At 42.0% G+C, this 20,534-nt stretch overlaps 1 protein-coding gene across 1 annotated transcript in view; it reads right to left on the bottom strand.

Annotated features, from left to right (window-relative positions):
- Positions 1–315: 315 nt before the first annotated feature.
- Positions 316–20,534, bottom strand: part of polr1a (RNA polymerase I subunit A) — a 50,462-nt gene continuing 30,243 nt past the window's right edge. Inside the window, exons 23-34 of the mRNA XM_079629736.1 lie at positions 19,810–20,031; positions 17,434–17,648; positions 15,459–15,626; positions 12,144–12,279; positions 9,048–9,208; positions 8,839–8,968; positions 5,457–5,564; positions 3,836–4,117; positions 3,379–3,579; positions 2,533–2,650; positions 976–1,140; positions 316–480 (exon numbers count right to left, since the gene is read on the bottom strand). Coding sequence (XP_079485862.1) covers positions 374–480; positions 976–1,140; positions 2,533–2,650; positions 3,379–3,579; positions 3,836–4,117; positions 5,457–5,564; positions 8,839–8,968; positions 9,048–9,208; positions 12,144–12,279; positions 15,459–15,626; positions 17,434–17,648; positions 19,810–20,031 — 2,013 coding nt within the window. The 3' untranslated portion in view covers positions 316–373. The remainder of the gene's footprint in view (positions 481–975; positions 1,141–2,532; positions 2,651–3,378; positions 3,580–3,835; positions 4,118–5,456; positions 5,565–8,838; positions 8,969–9,047; positions 9,209–12,143; positions 12,280–15,458; positions 15,627–17,433; positions 17,649–19,809; positions 20,032–20,534) is intronic.

The following is a 20,534-nucleotide window of genomic DNA, read 5'->3' on the forward strand; positions in this document are numbered from 1 at the left end:
TTCTGCAAATGTAATCAGTGCAATTATAATTGTTTAGTTGGTGTGTACTTTCACTCGTGTGGCATAGTTGTGTTGAGACAGCAAAATAAATGATGATAATAAACAAAAAATGATGAGTAAAATGACAGGAAGTAAAAAGAAAAGCCATTTATTGATGATACAGACAGAGAGAGAGAGAGAGAGAGAGAGAGAGAGAGAGAGAGAGAGAGAGAGAGAGAGAGAGAGAGAGAGAGAGAGAGAGAGAGAGAGAGAGAGAGAGAGAGAGAGAGAGAGAGAGAGAGAGAGAGAGAGAGAGAGAGAGAGAGAGAGAGAGAGAGAGAGAGAGAGAGAGAGAGAGAGAGAGAGAGAGAGAGAGCGCGCGCCGCTGAATCCTTCAGTCCCGGTGTAGCGGCTGCTTCAGATCGAAGATGCCCGTTCCTCCTTTCACAACCTTTCCTACGACCAGGCAAGCGGAGGGCGATCGCAGCGTATCAGAAGAGCCTGGCGACACAACACATTCATTATAGAGCTGGACAACACGAGCATAAACCCAGATCCAGCACTGTAATGCACAATAACTCTTCTTCTGGTCTCATCACAAACATGATTTTACGGTCTACTCCAGGCTCTTACACACACACACCTTTCATTTACAAAGAGCTTTTTGCACTTTAAAACACACTGCACATACTATACACTCTATTGTTTAATATACAAAGCACACATACAAACATATATCTGTTTTGCATATTTATCTTATTCTGTTGAATGCCTCAACCAATGAAAAAAACTAAAATAACGACTTTATTGAACTCTTGATGTTCTTCTGTGTGGGCCTCGAGTGAGTTCACGTAGTGTCACAGCGCAGCGCTTCTGGGGTGTACGTCAGAAGAAAATCAAGAGCTGAATAAATTGTTTATAGAACAGCAGTGGAGAGAGAGACAGAGAGAGAGAGAGAGAGAGAGAGATAGAGTTGAGAGAGAGAGCGAGCTGTACCCAGCATGGCGGCCTGCTTGAGGAAGCGGTACGAGGACTCGAAGGTCATCTGCTGTAGAGGAGAGCTGCAGGCGCCGATGCCGAAGCGGTTCAGCGGCTGGTACATGCCCTCGAAACACATGTACTCGGCCACCAGAGACAGGTGCCGCGGGTCCACCTCGATGCCTGGCGACACACACACACACACACACACACACAGCGTCAGCAGGGCTGGGGACCACTCAAAAATTCAATATCCCGGTGCCCAAAATTTTGAGGAGGACTTTCTCTTTAAACGTACGGATGGATGGTGTAGTTGCACTCTCACACTCACTCACTCTCACACTCACTCACTCACACTCACACTCAATCTCACACGCACTCTCACACTCACTCTCACACTCACTCTCACACGCACTCTCACTCTCACACTCAATCTCACACTCACTCTCACACGCACTCTCACACTCACTCTCACTCTCACACGCACTCTCACACTCACTCTCACACTCACTCTCACACTCACTCGCACTCTCACACGCACTCTCACACGCACTCTCACACTCACTCTCACACGCACTCTCACACTCACTCACACACTCACTCTCACACTCACTCTCACACTCACTCTCACACTCACTCTCACACGCACTCTCACACTCACTCTCACACTCACTCTCACACTCACTCTCACACTCACTCTCACACTCACTCTCACACTCACTCACTCTCACACGCACTCTCACACGCACTCTCACACGCACTCTCACACTCACTCTCACACTCACTCTCACACTCACTCTCACACTCACTCTCACACTCACTCACTCTCACACTCACTCTCACACTCACTCTCACACTCACTCTCACACTCACTCTCACACTCACTCTCACACTCACTCTCACACTCACTCTCACACTCACACTCACTCTCACACTCACTCTCACACTCACTCACTCTCACACTCACTCTCACACTCACTCTCACACTCACTCACTCTCACACGCACTCTCACACGCACTCTCACACGCACTCTCACACGCACTCTCACACTCACTCTCACACGCACTCTCACACGCACTCTCACACGCACTCTCACACTCACTCTCACACTCACTCTCACACTCACTCTCACACTCACTCTCACACTCACTCTCACACTCACTCTCACACTCACTCACTCTCACACTCACTCTCACACTCACTCTCACACTCACTCACTCTCACACGCACTCTCACACGCACTCTCACACGCACTCTCACACGCACTCTCACACGCACTCTCACACTCACTCTCACACTCACTCTCACACTCACTCACTCTCACACTCACTCTCACACTCACTCTCACACTCACTCTCACACTCACTCTCACACTCACTCTCACGCTCACTCTCACACTCACTCTCACACTCACTCTCACACGCACTCTCACACTCACTCTCACACTCACTCTCACACGCACTCTCACACTCACTCACTCTCACACTCACTCTCACACTCACTCTCACACTCACTCTCACACTCACTCACTCTCACACTCACTCTCACACTCACTCTCACACAGGCTTTCTTACCATAGACAGCGAACACATCTTTGATCTCCTTCTCGATGACTCGCAGGGCCACCTCGATGCCGTATGTGTTGGCTATCGCATGGACCTCGTTGGAGTATAACCGGTTCAGGTCCAGGATCTACAACAACACAACGGGTCGCTTTACATGCCATTATGGCACTAGAACATATTCACCGAAGCACACTGTCGTTCAAAAATGTTGTATCGGTAAGATTTGTAATGTTTTTAAAAGAAGTCTCTTCTGCTCACCAAGGCTGCATTTATTTGCTTAGAAAACAAAACAAAAACAGTAATATTGTGAGATATTATTATAATGTAAATCATCAGTTTTCTATGTGAATATACAGTAAAGTGTAATTTATTCCTGTGATCAAAGCTGAATTTATCATCATTACTCCAGTCTTCAGTGTCACATGATCCTTCAGAAATCAGTGTAATATGATGATCTGATGCTCAAGAAACATTTATGATTATTATCAATGTTGAAAACAGTTGTGTAATTTTGATAACATTGATAATAATCATACATGTTTCTTGATCATCAGATCATCATATTACACTGATGTCTGAAGGATCATGTGACACTGAAGACTGGAGTAATGATGATGAACATTCAGCTTTGAATGTATAGCTTATATTCACATAGAAAACTGATGATTTACATTATAATAATATCTCACAATATTACTGTTTTTGTTTTGTTTTCTAAGCAAATAAATGCAGCCTTGGTGAACAGAACTTCTTTCTTAAAATCATTAAAAGTCTTGTGAACGGCAGTGTGTAGTGGAGTAACGTGTGGAATAACGCCAGCAGACGGCGTGAGACGTGAGATAGTGAGGGCCTCACGTCTGCATGGTTGAACATCTCGTGGAGGTTGATGCCCTCAGTGTTGAGCACCACCTCTTTGCTGCCCTCCGCCGTGGTGACTTCACTCAGCAAGCAGCGCGAGATGCCCTTGGTCTCCATGATGACGGCGCTGTGGGCCTGCTGGGACACCACTGACGTCAGGTCGAAGTGCACCTTACTGACCGGCAGCACCAGCGTCAGCTGAGAACACACACACACACACAAGACAATCTCAGCTCAGTTTAGGAATGATAGATAAAGAAATATTAGAAAGAATAAATAATAAATAGATAGATAGAAACAGCACATAGAACGTCAGCCTAATTCTGTGTAATGGGCTTCTGAGTGTTCAATCTTCACAACTAGAGCACAATCCTACAGTCACCAGTGGCTTCAGCACATCTCTGAAGAGCATGAGATGTGCACATGACACACACACACACACACACACACACACCTCACACCACAGCCCGTTCACGGTGTCGTATTTGTAGTCCTCCACAGCGCCGCTCAACTCAAGCACAGCGTTGATCCTGAGGGTCTCCTGTGACTCTGACTGTGGCTGCTCAGAAGATCCCGCCTCTTCCTGTTGGTCCTCGGCCACTTCCTGTTGGTCCTCGGCCACTTCCTGCCCGTCCCCGGCCACTTCCTGTCTGTCCTCGGCCACTTCCTGTCTGTCCCCGGCCACTTCCTGTTCCTGATCACTGCCCTGCTCACCCTCCTCGCTCTCATAGTCCACCTGAGGGTCACACACACACAGCAGATTATTAGGCCTATGGCTTGTTTAAAAAATAATAATAATGTAGCTAACTGTGATTTTTATATGCACATTTCTGAAATGCATAACTTCGACAGTTTCTTCTGATAGCAGATCACTGTAAATTGTAACATGGACTCGTGCACCTTCTGTAAAGCTGCTTTGAAATGATGTGTGTTGGGTAAAGCACTGTACAAAAACATGTGAATTGAATATGGCTTGTTCAATATGGAAACTGCGAGAAAAAAAAAAAGTGTCATAAAAATACATTAGGTTCCATTGACTTCCAATCATACACAAGCTCATGCTAAAGAAGGTCAAGTTTGGTGAACTCTGACCTGCGATACAGAGGGTAGACTGTGCGTTTTTACTTTCTGGATTCATTATTATTTGTTATTGAATATATGTTTATAAAATAACCCAATATAACACATAACGCAACCATTGCAGTGTCCGTGGAAATCTCACGTGCTCAAAGTCATGTGACCGTAGCTTTACACGGCATTTGGCCAGATTCAAATGCCGACTCGCGTTATCATCATACCAGATATACACACACACACACACACACACACACACACACACACACACACACACACACACACACACACACACACACACACACACACACACACACACACACACACACACACACACACACTGCTTCTCAAAGCAATAAGAATACAGTTTATTAAAACATGTTTAATATCTCACTTTTTCATCCCTTAGACATTGTTTTTGATTATAAATTTTTTATTAAACCATTAAAACGATTAATGGTTTCAATGGTTTTTTATTAAAACCATTGAAACACAGCAGCAAAATTGTGCCATTTTAAACTCTTGCTGTAGTTCTCAGGCTCGACTAGAACAGGTTTTCCTGATTATTTCCTCATATTCTCCATTGTTGCGGCTCCTCTCTTCCCAGTCTGTCAGTAACGCTGTTTACTTCCTGTCTCTATGAAGCCCATCCTTCTGAAAAGCACACTGTGCTCTGATTGGTCGGCTGGATCAGTGTGTTGTGATTGGTCGAGCGCTTCGAGTGTGTTAGGGAAATGTCCCGCCCTTTACCATAACCGCCAGTTTAACACACTACTGACTAACTCAACCAGGCCCCGCCCCTTTATTCTGCGCATTAATTATTATAATGAGGAATATTGTGACGTGTTCGTTCCCGGAAGAAACTCGAGACTACAATGGAGGCGTTTCAGGAGTTCAGAAACACTGACACTGATATAGAGAAGAGCTCAGAGCTCACACAGCAACATCACACACTGAACACAGATGAACATGACACAAGCAGAACAGAAATAGGGGAATACCTCCTCTTCCCGTTTTTCTTTTCTCCTGGAGTCCGTAGCATCAGCGTCACCTTCATTCGCCACGTCATCCACAATCATGTTGTTTTCTGCATCCTCAGTGCCTTCGTCCTGTGGAGAAGTCAGGCACCAGACGTCATCAGCGCATGTTATTACACGGCTCTGTGGAATGCTTGAATCTGATTGGTCAATCGCCCCATCCAGCGATGTATTACAACAGAACACAGAAACACCGGCTCACTGGAGTCAGCAGCGCTATACACTCGCTAGGAACGGGTTTCCTAATGGAAGTTTTGCATTTGGTGAGCTAATAAAATATTAAAACTCAGTCGAATCAATATTGTGTACAGTTATTTAATTATGAGATCCAGTATTGTGGACTCGCTCTTGTTTCATTCAAACGCAGCGGCGGCCATTTTGTGCGTGTGTGTGATGTCTCAGAATAAACCCCTACAGGCGTGTGTGTGTGTGTGTTGTCTCAGAATAAACCCCTACAGGTGTGTGTGTGTGTGTTGTCTCAGAATAAACCCCTTCAGGTGTGTGTGTGTGTGTGTGTGTGTGATATCTCAGAATAAACCCCTACAGGTGTGTGTGTGTGTTATCTCAGAATAAACCCCTTCAGGTGTGTGTGTGTGTGTGTGTTATCTCAGAATAAACCCCTACAGGTGTGTGTGTGATCTCAGAATAAACCCCTACAGGTGTGTGTGTGTGTGTGTTATCTCAGAATAAACCCCTACAGGTGTGTGTGTGTGTGTGTTATCTCAGAATAAACCCCTACAGGTGTGTGTGTGTGTTATCTCAGAATAAACCCCTTCAGGTGTGTGTGTGTGTGTGTTATCTCAGAATAAACCCCTTCAGGTGTGTGTGTGTGTGTGTGTTATCTCAGAATAAACCCCTTCAGGCGTGTGTGTGTGTGATATCTCAGAATAAACCCCTTCAGGCGTGTGTGTGTGTGATATCTCAGAATAAACCCCTACAGGCGTGTGTGTGTGTGATATCTCAGAATAAACCCCTACAGGTGTGTGTGTGTGTGTTATCTCAGAATAAACCCCTACAGGTGTGTGTGTGTGTTATCTCAGAATAAACCCCTACAGGTGTGTGTGTGTGTGTTATCTCAGAATAAACCCCTACAGGTGTGTGTGTGTGTTATCTCAGAATAAACCCCTTCAGGTGTGTGTGTGTGTGTGTTATCTCAGAATAAACCCCTACAGGTGTGTGTGTGTGTTATCTCAGAATAAACCCCTACAGGTGTGTGTGTGTGTTATCTCAGAATAAACCCCTACAGGTGTGTGTGTGTGTTATCTCAGAATAAACCCCTTCAGGTGTGTGTGTGTTATCTCAGAATAAACCCCTACAGGTGTGTGTGTGTGTTATCTCAGAATAAACCCCTACAGGTGTGTGTGTGTGTGTTATCTCAGAATAAACCCCTACAGGTGTGTGTGTGTGTGTTATCTCAGAATAAACCCCTTCAGGTGTGTGTGTGTGTGTGTTATCTCAGAATAAACCCCTACAGGTGTGTGTGTGTGTTATCTCAGAATAAACCCCTTCAGGCGTGTGTGTGTGTTATCTCAGAATAAACCCCTACAGGTGTGTGTGTGTGTGTGTTATCTCAGAATAAACCCCTTCAGGTGTGTGTGTGTTATCTCAGAATAAACCCCTACAGGTGTGTGTGTGTGTTATCTCAGAATAAACCCCTTCAGGCGTGTGTGTGTGTTATCTCAGAATAAACCCCTTCAGGTGTGTGTGTATGTGTGTTATCTCAGAATAAACCCCTACAGGTGTGTGTGTGTGTGTGTTATCTCAGAATAAACCCCTTCAGGCGTGTGTGTGTGTGTGTGTGATATCTCAGAATAAACCCCTACAGGTGTGTGTGTGTGTGTGTTATCTCAGAATAAACCCCTTCAGGCGTGTGTGTGTGTTATCTCAGAATAAACCCCTACAGGTGTGTGTGTGTGTGTTATCTCAGAATAAACCCCTACAGGTGTGTGTGTGTGTGTGTGTGTTATCTCAGAATAAACCCCTACAGGTGTGTGTGTGTGTGTGTTATCTCAGAATAAACCCCTTCAGGCGTGTGTGTGATATCTCAGAATAAACCCCTACAGGCGTGTGTGTGTTATCTCAGAATAAACCCCTACAGGTGTGTGTGTGTGTGTGTTATCTCAGAATAAACCCCTTCAGGCGTGTGTGTGATATCTCAGAATAAACCCCTACAGGTGTGTGTGTGTGTGTTATCTCAGAATAAACCCCTACAGGTGTGTGTGTGTGTGTGTGTGTGTGTGTGTGATATCTCAGAATAAACCCCTACAGGTGTGTGTGTGTGTTATCTCAGAATAAAACCCTTCAGGTGTGTGTGTGTGTTATCTCAGAATAAACCCCTTCAGGCGTGTGTGTGTGATATCTCAGAATAAAACCCTTCAGGTGTGTGCGTGTGTGAGTGTGTGATATCTCAGAATAAAACCCTTCAGGTGTGTGTGTGTGTGTTATCTCAGAATAAACCCCTTCAGGCGTGTGTGTGTGATATCTCAGAATAAAACCCTTCAGGTGTGTGCGTGTGTGTGTGTGATATCTCAGAATAAAACCCTTCAGGTGTGTGCGTGTGTGAGTGTGTGTGTGTGTTATCTCAGAATAAAACCCTTCAGGTGTGTGTGTGTGTGTGTGTGTGTGTGATATCTCAGAATAAAACCCTTCAGGTGTGTGCGTGTGTGAGTGTGTGTGTGTGTTATCTCAGAATAAACCCCTTCAGGTGTGTGTGTGTGTGTGTGTTATCTCAGAATAAACCCCTTCAGGTGTGTGTGTGTGTGTGTGTTATCTCAGAATAAAACCCTTCAGGTGTGTGTGTGTGTGTGTGTGATATCTCAGAATAAACCCCTTCAGGTGTGTGTGTGTGTGTGTGTGTTATCTCAGAATAAACCCCTTCAGGTGTGTGTGTGTGTGTGTGTGTGTGATATCTCAGAATAAACCCCTTCAGGTGTGTGTGTGTGTGTGTGTGTGATATCTCAGAATAAACCCCTTCAGGTGTGTGTGTGTGTGTGTTTGTGTGATATCTCAGAATAAACCCCTTCAGGTGTGTGTGTGTGTGTGTGTGTGATATCTCAGAATAAACCCCTTCAGGTGTGTGTGTGTGTGTGTGTGTGTGTGTGTGTGTGTGTGTGTGTGTGTGTGTGTGATATCTCAGAATAAACCCCTTCAGGTGTGTGTGTTTGTGTTTGATGAAGACCTGATCCTGATCAGCCAGTCGGGTTTATTCTGAGAGAACAACCGGCTGGATGTACATTAACCCTTACTTACATCTCATGTTGTTAAAAAAATCATAACGTGAATCGTATTGCATCGTGAGTAGAGTGAATTGGTACATCTCTAGTGGTGTGTGTGTGAGTGTGTGTACCTCTCGGGCCGCGACTCCCCCGGCTCCTCCTTCCCCGTCGCCGGCCGTGGCTCTGCGCGTGTCCACCATACTGATAGCCGCCAGTTTAACGCTCAGCTTCTTAATGGCCTCCAGAAACAGCCGGAAGAACCTGTAACACACACACACACACGAGCCTGTGAGACGCGGGATCACGCCGGACACACAGCGAGGCCGGGGCTCAGGCACACCTCTGCTCCATGAAGTGCAGGATCTCGTCCGGCGTGAGCAGCTTGTCCTCCTGGTAGCGCTCGGGCGGCAGGAACTGGAACGTCAGCTTGAACACGCGGAACTTGTCGCCTTGGTTCTTCGGCATGCGGAAGGTTTCGATCACATCCACCTTGTGAAGCACCTGTAGAGGTCAAGAGCACATCATGCGAGTCTTCAACAACTGTTCAACTGATCATGTGACAGGGCTCGTCCAGATACGGTCAAATAAAGCACTACTTTTTGGTAGGAATACAATCAGAGATCACAGACCCAGTCTGGAGCCGCACGGGTATATCTGTGGCAATAGCAACTATAGCAAATTATAAATGTTTCTTTTATGCCAAAAATCATGAGGATATTAAGATCATGTTCCATGAAGATATTCAGTAAATGTCCTGCCGTAAATATATAAAACATGTATTTTTGTGAGTGAATGCAGCACAATCGTGAACATAAATGCACAACTTTAAAGGAGATTTTCTCAATGTTTACATTTTTTTGCTCCTCAGATTCCAGATTTTCAATAGTTGTGTCTCGACCAAATATTGTCCTATCCTAACAAACCACACATCAATGGAGAGATTATTTATTCAGCTTTCAGATTATGTATAAATAAAAAAAATGACCAGGGTCACATTTATCAAAGATTATCTTCTGAGCAATATCACACTCAGAGACATGTGAAATGGCTGCAGCGTTAATTTTGTGTGAAAAGATTGTTTTATCAATAAAATGAAGCAATAATTTCACATTTATTGTCTTTTATTAATTCAAGCACTTTTCATAAATATGGCTGTTATCAGGGGTTTTCCAGGACTTACATTTCAAAAAGCCAAATTCAAGCACTTTTATCACCGTGTACGAACCCTGATATGAGGAATGTGAACACAAACAACAACACACACACCATTAGTGGTAGTGTTCATTTTGTTAGCAAAAAACGATGACCAAAAATGTTCGAGGACAGACACATTCAATAAATGCACACACAGATCTCGACTAGGCCTATATTGTTTGCGATAACACAAAATCTGTTTCAAGTCAGGTTTCAAGTCCACGCAAGGAAGGCATTAAAGAGTTCATAAACTTTTAAACTCATTAAAAAGAGATCATAAACATAATCCATAAGAGTTGAGCAGTTTAATCAGTCTTCTGAATGCTTTATATGATGAACAGATTTAATTTAGGCTTTTATTCACACACAAATATGGCCAATGGAAACTCACCTGTGCTCGCTCACCGTGTGAGAATCAACAAGCTTGAACTCATATGGATTATTTTTTACAAAGTCTTTATTCACTATTTAAAGCTTGAAAGTTGCACTGACGTTCAACAGAGGGACAGAAAGCTCTGAGGTGCTTCGAAGATGATATGAGTGTGAGTGAACGATGACTGAGTTTTCATTTAAAGAGCCATTTTTAAACACACATGATCATTACACTGCGTGCAGAATTATTAGGCACATTGATTTTCCCATAAAAAAAATTCAGGCACATTTTACCAATCTTAAGGCGAGACACGGCAGGCAAAAACATTGGGGTTTTTTTACTGGTCAATTTTGTGATTTTTGGATATTTGTCATCAATAACATGTCTTCTTTCAGACTTGTGGAGAAAAAAAGTCAGAAATACACATTTAGGTCTTTATTTTACTGCACTGTGTCTATTTGCGTCTGTAGATTTCTCATAAATTCAACAAAAGTTGTCGTTCTGAATCATCATGATCCGCGATCTCTGTCTGCACCGTCATCACACACACCGTTAGAAAGCTCTCTCTCTCCTGTACAATGCTGTCGGATCCAAATATGGTAATTTCCTGTTTATCAGCAACCAATCGTGAAAGTTAAAGGGCTGAATGCGCAATCTCATTGGCTGATGATACATCTTTAAAGCCTGTTTTCTCAAAATGACTTTTCTCTCATTCTCCAAGTCTGAAATCTCCACTTCAGTCGCACCGATATACACCAAACCTTCCAGTCTTGTGCCTAGTTATATTATGAAGACATTTACTGAGGGATTTGTAAATATATTATTCCTAGCCTGATTTATAGAACATTTTATTCCAAAAAACATGGCGAAAATCTCTTTTTTAAGGCTATTGACAGTATATTCTGTATATTCTGTATTCAGTATATTCTGATTTACAGGATTACAAAAGTAAATATCCATAAATCCTGCTGTATTTTTTCCCCCATCTAATATGTGAACACAATGAAAAAATATTTTTTAACCTGGCTTTATCCAATACTCAGATTTCGTTTTTTAAAATATATGCAAATCAGCACATATTTAATTAGATATGGCCTAATTTGCATATTTAAACATTAAATTACAGAATACTTGTAATACATTTTTTTCTCATCTTAATGTATGTAATCAACTGGGAAAGTTTCATGGTGATATCTGCTAGTTAAAATATTTACCCTATTCACCTGTAGTGTCTCGCCTTAATTCATTAATTCAAATTCATTTTTTAGGACTCTTTCCCTAACCCAAGTCTCCGAGCGCCTGATATCCTGCTCTTCTGGAGACTCCAGGTAGGGAGCCGTTCTGGAAAATGGTGGCGCTGGAGTCTAAAGGAGTCCTGATGGTTTCACTCTTACTTCTGGACCTTAATTATTTTGCAGTAAACGTGTGTGTTTTCTTCTCCACCTGGTTTTGTCTGACCCGGCTGACCCAATGAGCATTTCACTGTCCAATGGTCATGCCTTAACTACAATTTATAGTATTGCATCCTTCTCATGGGCATTTAATCATTTTTCTTGAGTTAAAACTCGTTTTTGACTTATTTTATCTAAAAAAAAACAAAAAAAAACATGCTGAACAATTATGCACACCTGAATATAAGGTGTTTTTCCTTCATGAACAATTATATATCACTTTTTAAATGATTCAATACAAAATTAATAGTAGTTATTAAGATTAATGTGGTTTGGAATTGGTCAAATGTGCCTGGAGAATAAAACATGATCATGCCTAATAATTCTGCACGCCGTGTAGATTTGAGATGTACAGCGAAGGGGAAAACTTCTTGACTAACACACAGCATATAGAGAAGTAAACCGTGAGTAAACACACCTCTGATAAACACACGCGAGTCAGCTTCTTCCGCAGGGTCTTCACACGCTTCAAGGCTCTCCTGTTGGCCAGCACCGGGACGCTCATCATGGGGGTCTTGATGTTAGAGCCGGCAATCAGGAGGATTTCTCTTAATCTGTGGAAGATGATGAACGTTAACACTTCGCTCTATAGCATATTGGACCTGAACAGAAAAGTCAAATCAACTCAAAGGAGTTTGTGGTGCACAACCCTCATGGATCTGCGGATACTAGGACGGTTTGCATCCAAAGGTCTGCGTGAAGTAGATAATTAATGCGTGAACGAGAGGGTGTGGATAAAACAACACTTGTGTAAAAAACAAAAGGAAAGTTTTCAGCTGTCTTAAGAAGAGTAGCTCAAAGACATCCAAAGTCTCTTCTCTGAATCACACACTCCCTCACGGCTGTTCAGTGCACATAGCAGAGGTCAGATTTTACATCCATCCAAGGATCCTTGTATTCATAGCAAAAGGTGCATTTAGGAGGATGATCTAAAGGGGACATATCATGTAAATCTGACTTTCCCGTGTGTAAGTGCTATAATCGGGTCCTCTGTGCTTCTACCAACCCTGAAAACATGAAAAGTGAAACCCAGTAGAGCCTTTCTCTTCAAGCGTGTCAAAAAATAAGGCGATCAGATTTCACTCAGGAAGGGGATCTTATTATAACATTACCGGCCCTTAATCTGACCGTTTATAATATTACCGGCCCTTAATCTGACCGCTTATAACATTACCGGCTCTTAATCTGACCGTTTATAACATTACCGGCCCTTAATCTGCACATTTATAACATTACCGGCCCTTAATCTGCACATTTATAACATTACCGGCCCTTAATCTGCACGTTTATAACATTACCGGCCCTTAATCTGACCGTTTATAACATTACCGGCTCTTAATCTGACCGTTTATAACATTACCGGCCCTTAATCTGCACGTTTATAACATTACCGGCCCTTAATCTGCACGTTTATAACATTACCGGCCCTTAATCTGCACGTTTATAACATTACCGGCCCTTAATCTGACCGTTTATAACATTACCGGCCCTTAATCTGCACGTTTATAACATTACCGGCCCTTAATCTGCACGTTTATAACATTACCGGCCCTTAATCTGACCGTTTATAACATTACCGGCCCTTAATCTGACCGTTTATAACATTACCGGCTCTTAATCTGCACGTTTATAACATTACCGGCCCTTAATCTGCACATTTATAACATTACCGGCCCTTAATCTGCACATTTATAACATTACCGGCCCTTAATCTGCACGTTTATAACATTACCGGCCCTTAATCTGACCGTTTATAACATTACCGGCTCTTAATCTGCACGTTTATAACATTACCGGCCCTTAATCTGCACGTTTATAACATTACCGGCCCTTAATCTGACCGTTTATAACATTACCGGCCCTTAATCTGCACGTTTATAACATTACCGGCCCTTAATCTGACCGTTTATAACATTACCGGCCCTTAATCTGCACATTTATAACATTACCGGCCCTTAATCTGCTCGTTTATAACATTACCGGCCCTTAATCTGACCGTTTATAACATTACCGGCCCTTAATCTGCTCGTTTATAACATTACCGGCCCTTAATCTGACCGTTTATAACATTACCGGCCCTTAATCTGACCGTTTATAACATTACCGGCCCTTAATCTGCACATTTATAACATTACCGGCCCTTAATCTGCACATTTATAACATTACCGGCCCTTAATCTGCACATTTATAACATTACCGGCCCTTAATCTGCACATTTATAACATTACCGGCCCTTAATCTGCACATTTATAACATAACCGGTCCTTAATCTGCACATTTATAACATTACCGGCTCTTAATCTGCACATTTATAATATTACCGGCCCTTAATCTGACCGTTTATAACATTACCGGCTCTTAATCTGCACATTTATAACATTACCGGCCCTTAATCTGCACGTTTATAACATTACCGGCTCTTAATCTGCACATTTATAACATTACCGGCTCTTAATCTGCACATTTATAACATTACCGGCTCTTAATCTGCACATTTATAACATTACCGGCCCTTAATCTGCACATTTATAACATTACCGGCTCTTAATCTGCACATTTATAACATTACCGGCCCTTAATCTGACCGTTTATAACATTACCGGCTCCTAATCTGACCGTTTATAACATTACCGGCCCTTAATCTGCACATTTATAACATTACCGGCCCTTAATCTGCACATTTATAACATTACCGGCCCTTAATCTGCACATTTATAACATTACCGGCTCTTAATCTGCACATTTATAACATTACCGGCCCTTAATCTGCACATTTATAACATTACCGGCTCCTAATCTGACCGTTTATAACATTACCGGCCCTTAATCTGACCGTTTATAACATTACCGGCTCTTAATCTGACCGTTTTTAATATTACCGGCCCTTAATCTGCACGTTTATAACATTACCGGCCCTTAATCTGACCGTTTTTAATATTACCGGCCCTTAATCTGCACATTTATAACATTACCGGCCCTTAATCTGCACATTTATAACATTACCGGCTCTTAATCTGCACATTTATAACATTACCGGCCCTTAATCTGACCGTTTATAACATTACCGGCTCTTAATCTGACCGTTTTTAATATTACCGGCCCTTAATCTGACCGTTTTTAATATTACCGGCCCTTAATCTGCACGTTTACACACACCAGCCAACATTTGGTTCCTCAAGCGACGACAGAGACCCGTTGTAACGCGATGGCAGAAGATCCAGTAAAGCATGAAACTGTTCTGTGGTCGAGCACAGACGAGCACTGGACACTATTGACCAGAACATGTCAGCGCTGTCTTATAAACACCTCAGGAACTGCTTTTGCTCACACCCCAAAAGGGGGAAATTTGACAAGATATAATAAATGATCTGGGGGAATTTGAGCTGAAATTACACAGACACATTAGATTTATATAACATCTTATGAAAAGGGGCATAATAACACACCTTTAAAGAAACCCTGCTTTGAGGACTTGTATAAGTGTGTAAAATGGAGGAAAAATGTTTCTACTCAGACATGTAACAGCTTTATTTATAATTGTGATTTATCGTAAATGATTTTCAGAGGGGAGAAAATGAAATGCATGTTTTGGACAGTTCAAACGCCAGTCTGGAATAAAAGATAAATAAATGTATATGTTGAATTTTTTGGAGAAAAAAAATGAAATAAGTAAATGTTGGTCCTGAATGTGTTCATGTGGAGTTGTGTGATCGCCCTGTCAGTGAGGTCTGACCTGGGAATGCCGAGCGTGACGTTCATCTCGCCCCTGCCGGCGAAGTGGAAGGTGTTGAGGGTCATCTGTGTGGAGGGCTCCCCGATGCTCTGAGCCGCCAGCAGACCCACCGCCTCCCCGGGGTCACAGAGCGCCCGCTGCCACTTCATCTGCAGGAGCTGCCGGAGCCTGGCACACACACACACACATCCGGACGGACAGACACACACACACGAACACACACACACACACATCCGGACGTACAGACACACACACACACACGAACACGCACAAGCGCACACACATAAGTGGGATTAGCTGAGGTGACGTGACGCTAACACACAGCAGACAAACGGCTAGTAGTGACATCAGAGCAATCCACCTGTCACTCAAGTGGCCACACCCTTAATTATGCAGAACTTTAAGGCTTAATATCATTTAAACGGATGAGTTATAAAAAAAATTCACCCCCCTCAGTTTTCATGAAGGGCAAATTTAGCTATATAGACCAAAACCACTTTTTGCACCCGGCTATAAACATATATTTTTTAACAAAATAAAATGTAAAACCCTGTCAGAAAGTAATCTATCACAACAGATGTAGCGTAGGAAGCCTATTCACCAACATCTAGGGCTGGGCACCGAGTCTCGATACTTTTTAGGTACCGAACGAATTGCCTCGATACTATCGAGTATCGAAAAATGACATGTTGTTCGGTTCCAGATTTCGATACCTAAGGAGTTAACTCGTCAACGTCAGTGCTCAAACAAATACATATGAAATGCACAACGACACACATAAAGTCGCTCACGCACATACACACAAACTCTATTCACACGAAACACGCGGAACTCTCCGCGCACACTCATATGAGACGCGCGCGCACGCACAAACTCTCGACACGCATACTTATGAGCCGCGAGCACACACACACACAAACTCTCCGCGCACATATTCATATGAGACGCGAGCACACACACATAATACCTTAAATATGTGGAAAAATCAATCAAAAGTGTGGGTACATTTCTCCAGGCTCGATGCCAACGGCGCGCGATGCAGTATTTGCGGTAAAATAATTGCTGCAAAGACCGGTACCACGACAAACACGATGAAGACCTTGACAGTGCACCGAGTAAACATAAGAGCAGAAAGTTGCTCCGTCTTCGACTGGTAAATGAAGAGATACCTTGTTGTTCACTCTGACAGTGTTTATATTGCAATAAATAATAACCTACTGAATGTACACTGCCGTTCAAAAATGTGTTGGTTAATGGTTAGTCAGAATTTTTTTTCAGTAAGGATGCATTAAAGTTATCAAAGGTGACATTAAAACATGTGTAATGTTACAAAATATTTCGTTTTTAAATAAATGCTTTTCTTTTGATTTTTTTATTCATAAAAGAATCATGAAAAAAATTATCATAGTTTCCAAAATATTAAGCAGCAAACTGTTTTCATATTCTGAAGGGTCATGTGACACTGAAGTAATGATTTTGAACATTCAGCTTTGACATCACAGGAATAAATTACATTTTGAAATATATTAGATACGATTTTAAATTGTAATACTATTTCACAATATTACTAAAGTTTTACTGTATTTTTTTATTCAAAAATTCAGCTTTGGTGAGCATGAGCGCTTTATAAAACATTTTTTATTCCTTTGTGCACTGGCTAAGGAGCATGAGTCAAACTGAAAAAATAAAAATAAATAAATAAAAAATAAAAGTTTTTCTGAGGTAATATGTTATGTAATCTTGTTAAAATAGATTTCATAAAATTGGTATCGAAAAAAGTATCGTTAGGAACCGGTATCGAAACTGAGGTATCGAAATTGGCACCGGATCGAAAGATTTTGAACGATGCCCAGCACATCAAGTGTTGTTGTGGACGATGGACCGCTTTACTCTGACAACAATTTTTCTACAAAAGTCTATAAATGGCCCTTTAATCCAGATTGTTAAATGCTGAACAGTCAACATGAATGATTACCTATCGGAGTCGACGGTTTCAGACGGCAGCGGAAACTCCTGCTTGACGTTGAACTGATCCAGGTAGGACTCGACGATGGCCTCGAAGATCTCGGACACCGAGCCGAAGCAGATGTCGGGCCGGTGAACAGCCAGACACGGGTCAGGGCAATGAGACGCCTTCTTCACATACCTCACCCGGCCCGACTCGCCCAGAGCCCTCCACCTCTCCACGAGCTAGCACAAGACACAGCAGTCAGCACTACAGTCACAGTGAAATCCACACGCAGCATCTCCTCTCTGATGACGAGGGCGGAGCTATAACCTGTCACTCACATGAGATCAGCCAATAGCAAACCACAACCGGCCAATCAATTCCCCACACACACAATCAAGCCCCGCCCACATGTGTTCTTGTTCCAGAAGCGCTTCAAGCGCAACTTCCTGGGTCATTTTGACCCGAAACTCTTTTTTTTTTACTTTTGTCGCACTTGAATACACAAAAATTTTTTATTGATTCGAGGAGTTTTGTGTTTGAAATTTAAAAAAGAAACAATTCCGTCCCTCGCTAATTTGACCCCCTTCTTTTTTTTTCTGTGTAAACTAAAAATGCTAAAACTTTACCAAAAAATCATTTCATAATGTCTACATGTGTGTTTGAATACATACTGAAGAGAAACTGACTTTAAGACCCAGCGGAACAGCTCATTTGCTCCATAGAGAGATATAAGCCCATCTAGAGTCATGAAAATATCATCTTACATTATTTATTATTCCACAAGAGGTCTGCAGAGACACACCCGATGTAAGATATTATGAGCTGAATTAAAAGGTTTATGCATGAAATTGTGAGTTATTAGGAATTTAAGTTGAAAGAATGTGAGGAATGTGCTTACATTACTATTTATTTATCAATAATGTATCAAATCCACTGATCTATATAATGACTGGATAGCTCATGACGTTCTAAACTGCCACCAGGCAGTGAAGCCACCGGAAGCGTTCGAGCGGCCATCTTACGATCCCCTACCAGCAGAGGCTCCGACGGCCGTTATACAGAGATCGGCAGCTCCGACGGCACTTTTAAGATGACCCGCTGTGCAGCACACAAGTGTAAAACCACGTTCACAAAAGGATGTAGAAAATTGCCGACAGGTTGTAATACAAGCCCTATAAGTACTAATTTATATGCACAATTGTCGCTATTCCCGTGTTGTTTTCTCCGAGGCAAGAGCTTCTTCAAAAAAAACTAAAACGATAAACAGTTAACAGTAGCCCATAAGAAACCTCAGAGCAGCAATAATCACAATTAAGTGTCCAATAGCAACAGCATTTGACAGCTTCAAAAGAGCTTCGTGCAGAGTCCGTTTACCGTTACATTACCCATACTATTTGTATTATGCCTTTCCTGAACATGTACTTGCTAACTAATCAAACACTTTATTTGAACAAACTACTGATCTATAAATACAATCGGTCTTCCTACCTTCTATTATCGTATATTGATATGCACGAGGGAGAGAGAGCATTGCGCTCGTGTCGTTTGAAGACGGTGGGAGCGCGCGCGCGCTGTCTCTGCTCGTTCATATGCGCACTGTCCACTTATCTAAATAATTCATTGTTACGACAACTTATTTGTTCCTTTTGCAAATAAATTGCCGTTTTAGTTAACGTGTTGGGGTTTTAACTAGCTATACCACTGATCTTAAGCTACACGGAAGTCCCATAAGTGAATAACGAACACTGGACACTTAATTAAATATTATATTTTAAACGTGTATTTTAACGAGGAGGTAAGCTTCTTATTTTCCTTTCAAACGGAAAATCACAAAATAAAACACTTCATTACTGCCACCTGCTGTTAGCCTAGACAGACACTCTCCAAGCTCCTCTCCCCAGCTTTTAAAAGCAATTTTCAATAAGCAGGAAAAATTTCCGACTATAAACAAATACCCATTTAAATGCTTAGGATGTTTGCGTTGTAAGAATGTACAGGGAGACTTTAGATTTAAAAACGGTGTCTCGTTAGGCAATGTTTTCTCAGTCAAATCATAAAAAATCCTATTGATTCAATAGAACGCCTGAGCTCACTAGCGGATACCAATATGGCGGCGCGTTGGCTTCACTGTTTATGACGTCATGAGCTATCCAGTCATTCTATATAGATCAGTGATCAAATCTAGTAATTTATAGGTAAATAAAATAAAAAATAACACAAAATATCCAAAAAAAAAAAAGAAAAAGTTTAGGGCTTCAGGTAATTTGACCCGCGAGGGAAAGATGTGTGTCAAAGTGCGAGGGAAGGATGAGGGTTAAGCAACACTGTGTTCTTCTGGGACGGTTTGAGGAACTGAATGATCTTTCTTCAGGCTAAAGCTCAGCACACAGGCTCCAGTACCTGTAGCGTGGCCGCCTCTCTCCCGTTGGCCAGATCCTGGGCCTCCAGCTGAGACTTCAGCTTGCTCAGCTTCTTCTGCGAGAACAGCAGGAACGCCCCGGCTCTGGGAGACACGCGCTCATGCTTGGCTTTCCACCTCTTAATGGCTTTAAAGTGATTAAACGCTTCCTGTGGGTCCATTTTTTCCAGGACTTCATCCAAGCACTTGGACTTTCTGATAACCTAGAACATAATGCAGTGTTAAACAGTGTTGTGTGTAGCTCATTACAAGTAACTTGAGGTATGTAATCAGATTACTTTTTCAAGTAACTAGTAAAGTAACGCATTACTTTTACAATTTACAACACAATATCTAAGTTACTTTTTCAAATAAGTAACTAGTTACTTTTTCACATTTATTGACTGACAGCTCCTGTCCACATGTGGAGAGAAATAAAGTGAGGAGGTGTGTGTGTGTGTGTGTGTGTGTGTATGATGGTTATTGTAGTTCTAATCTAGACTAAACGTGAACATGCATCTCACTTGCACGGAAACATTCGGTATTTCTCAAAATTAATAAAAACAGTATAATACAATCTCAGCATTTGATGCAAAACTTTTATAATTAACTATATTAAATTACACAAATATACTTTATGTATTTAATCTCACTTTATTTACCAATGTCTTTGCTGCTGACCTTCAATGATCTACTTCAACCATACTAATAAGCAAAAATGTACTTT

Source organism: Phoxinus phoxinus, assembly GCF_949152265.1.
Source record: "Phoxinus phoxinus genome assembly, chromosome: 12".
Taxonomy (NCBI): Eukaryota; Metazoa; Chordata; class Actinopteri; order Cypriniformes; family Leuciscidae; genus Phoxinus; species Phoxinus phoxinus.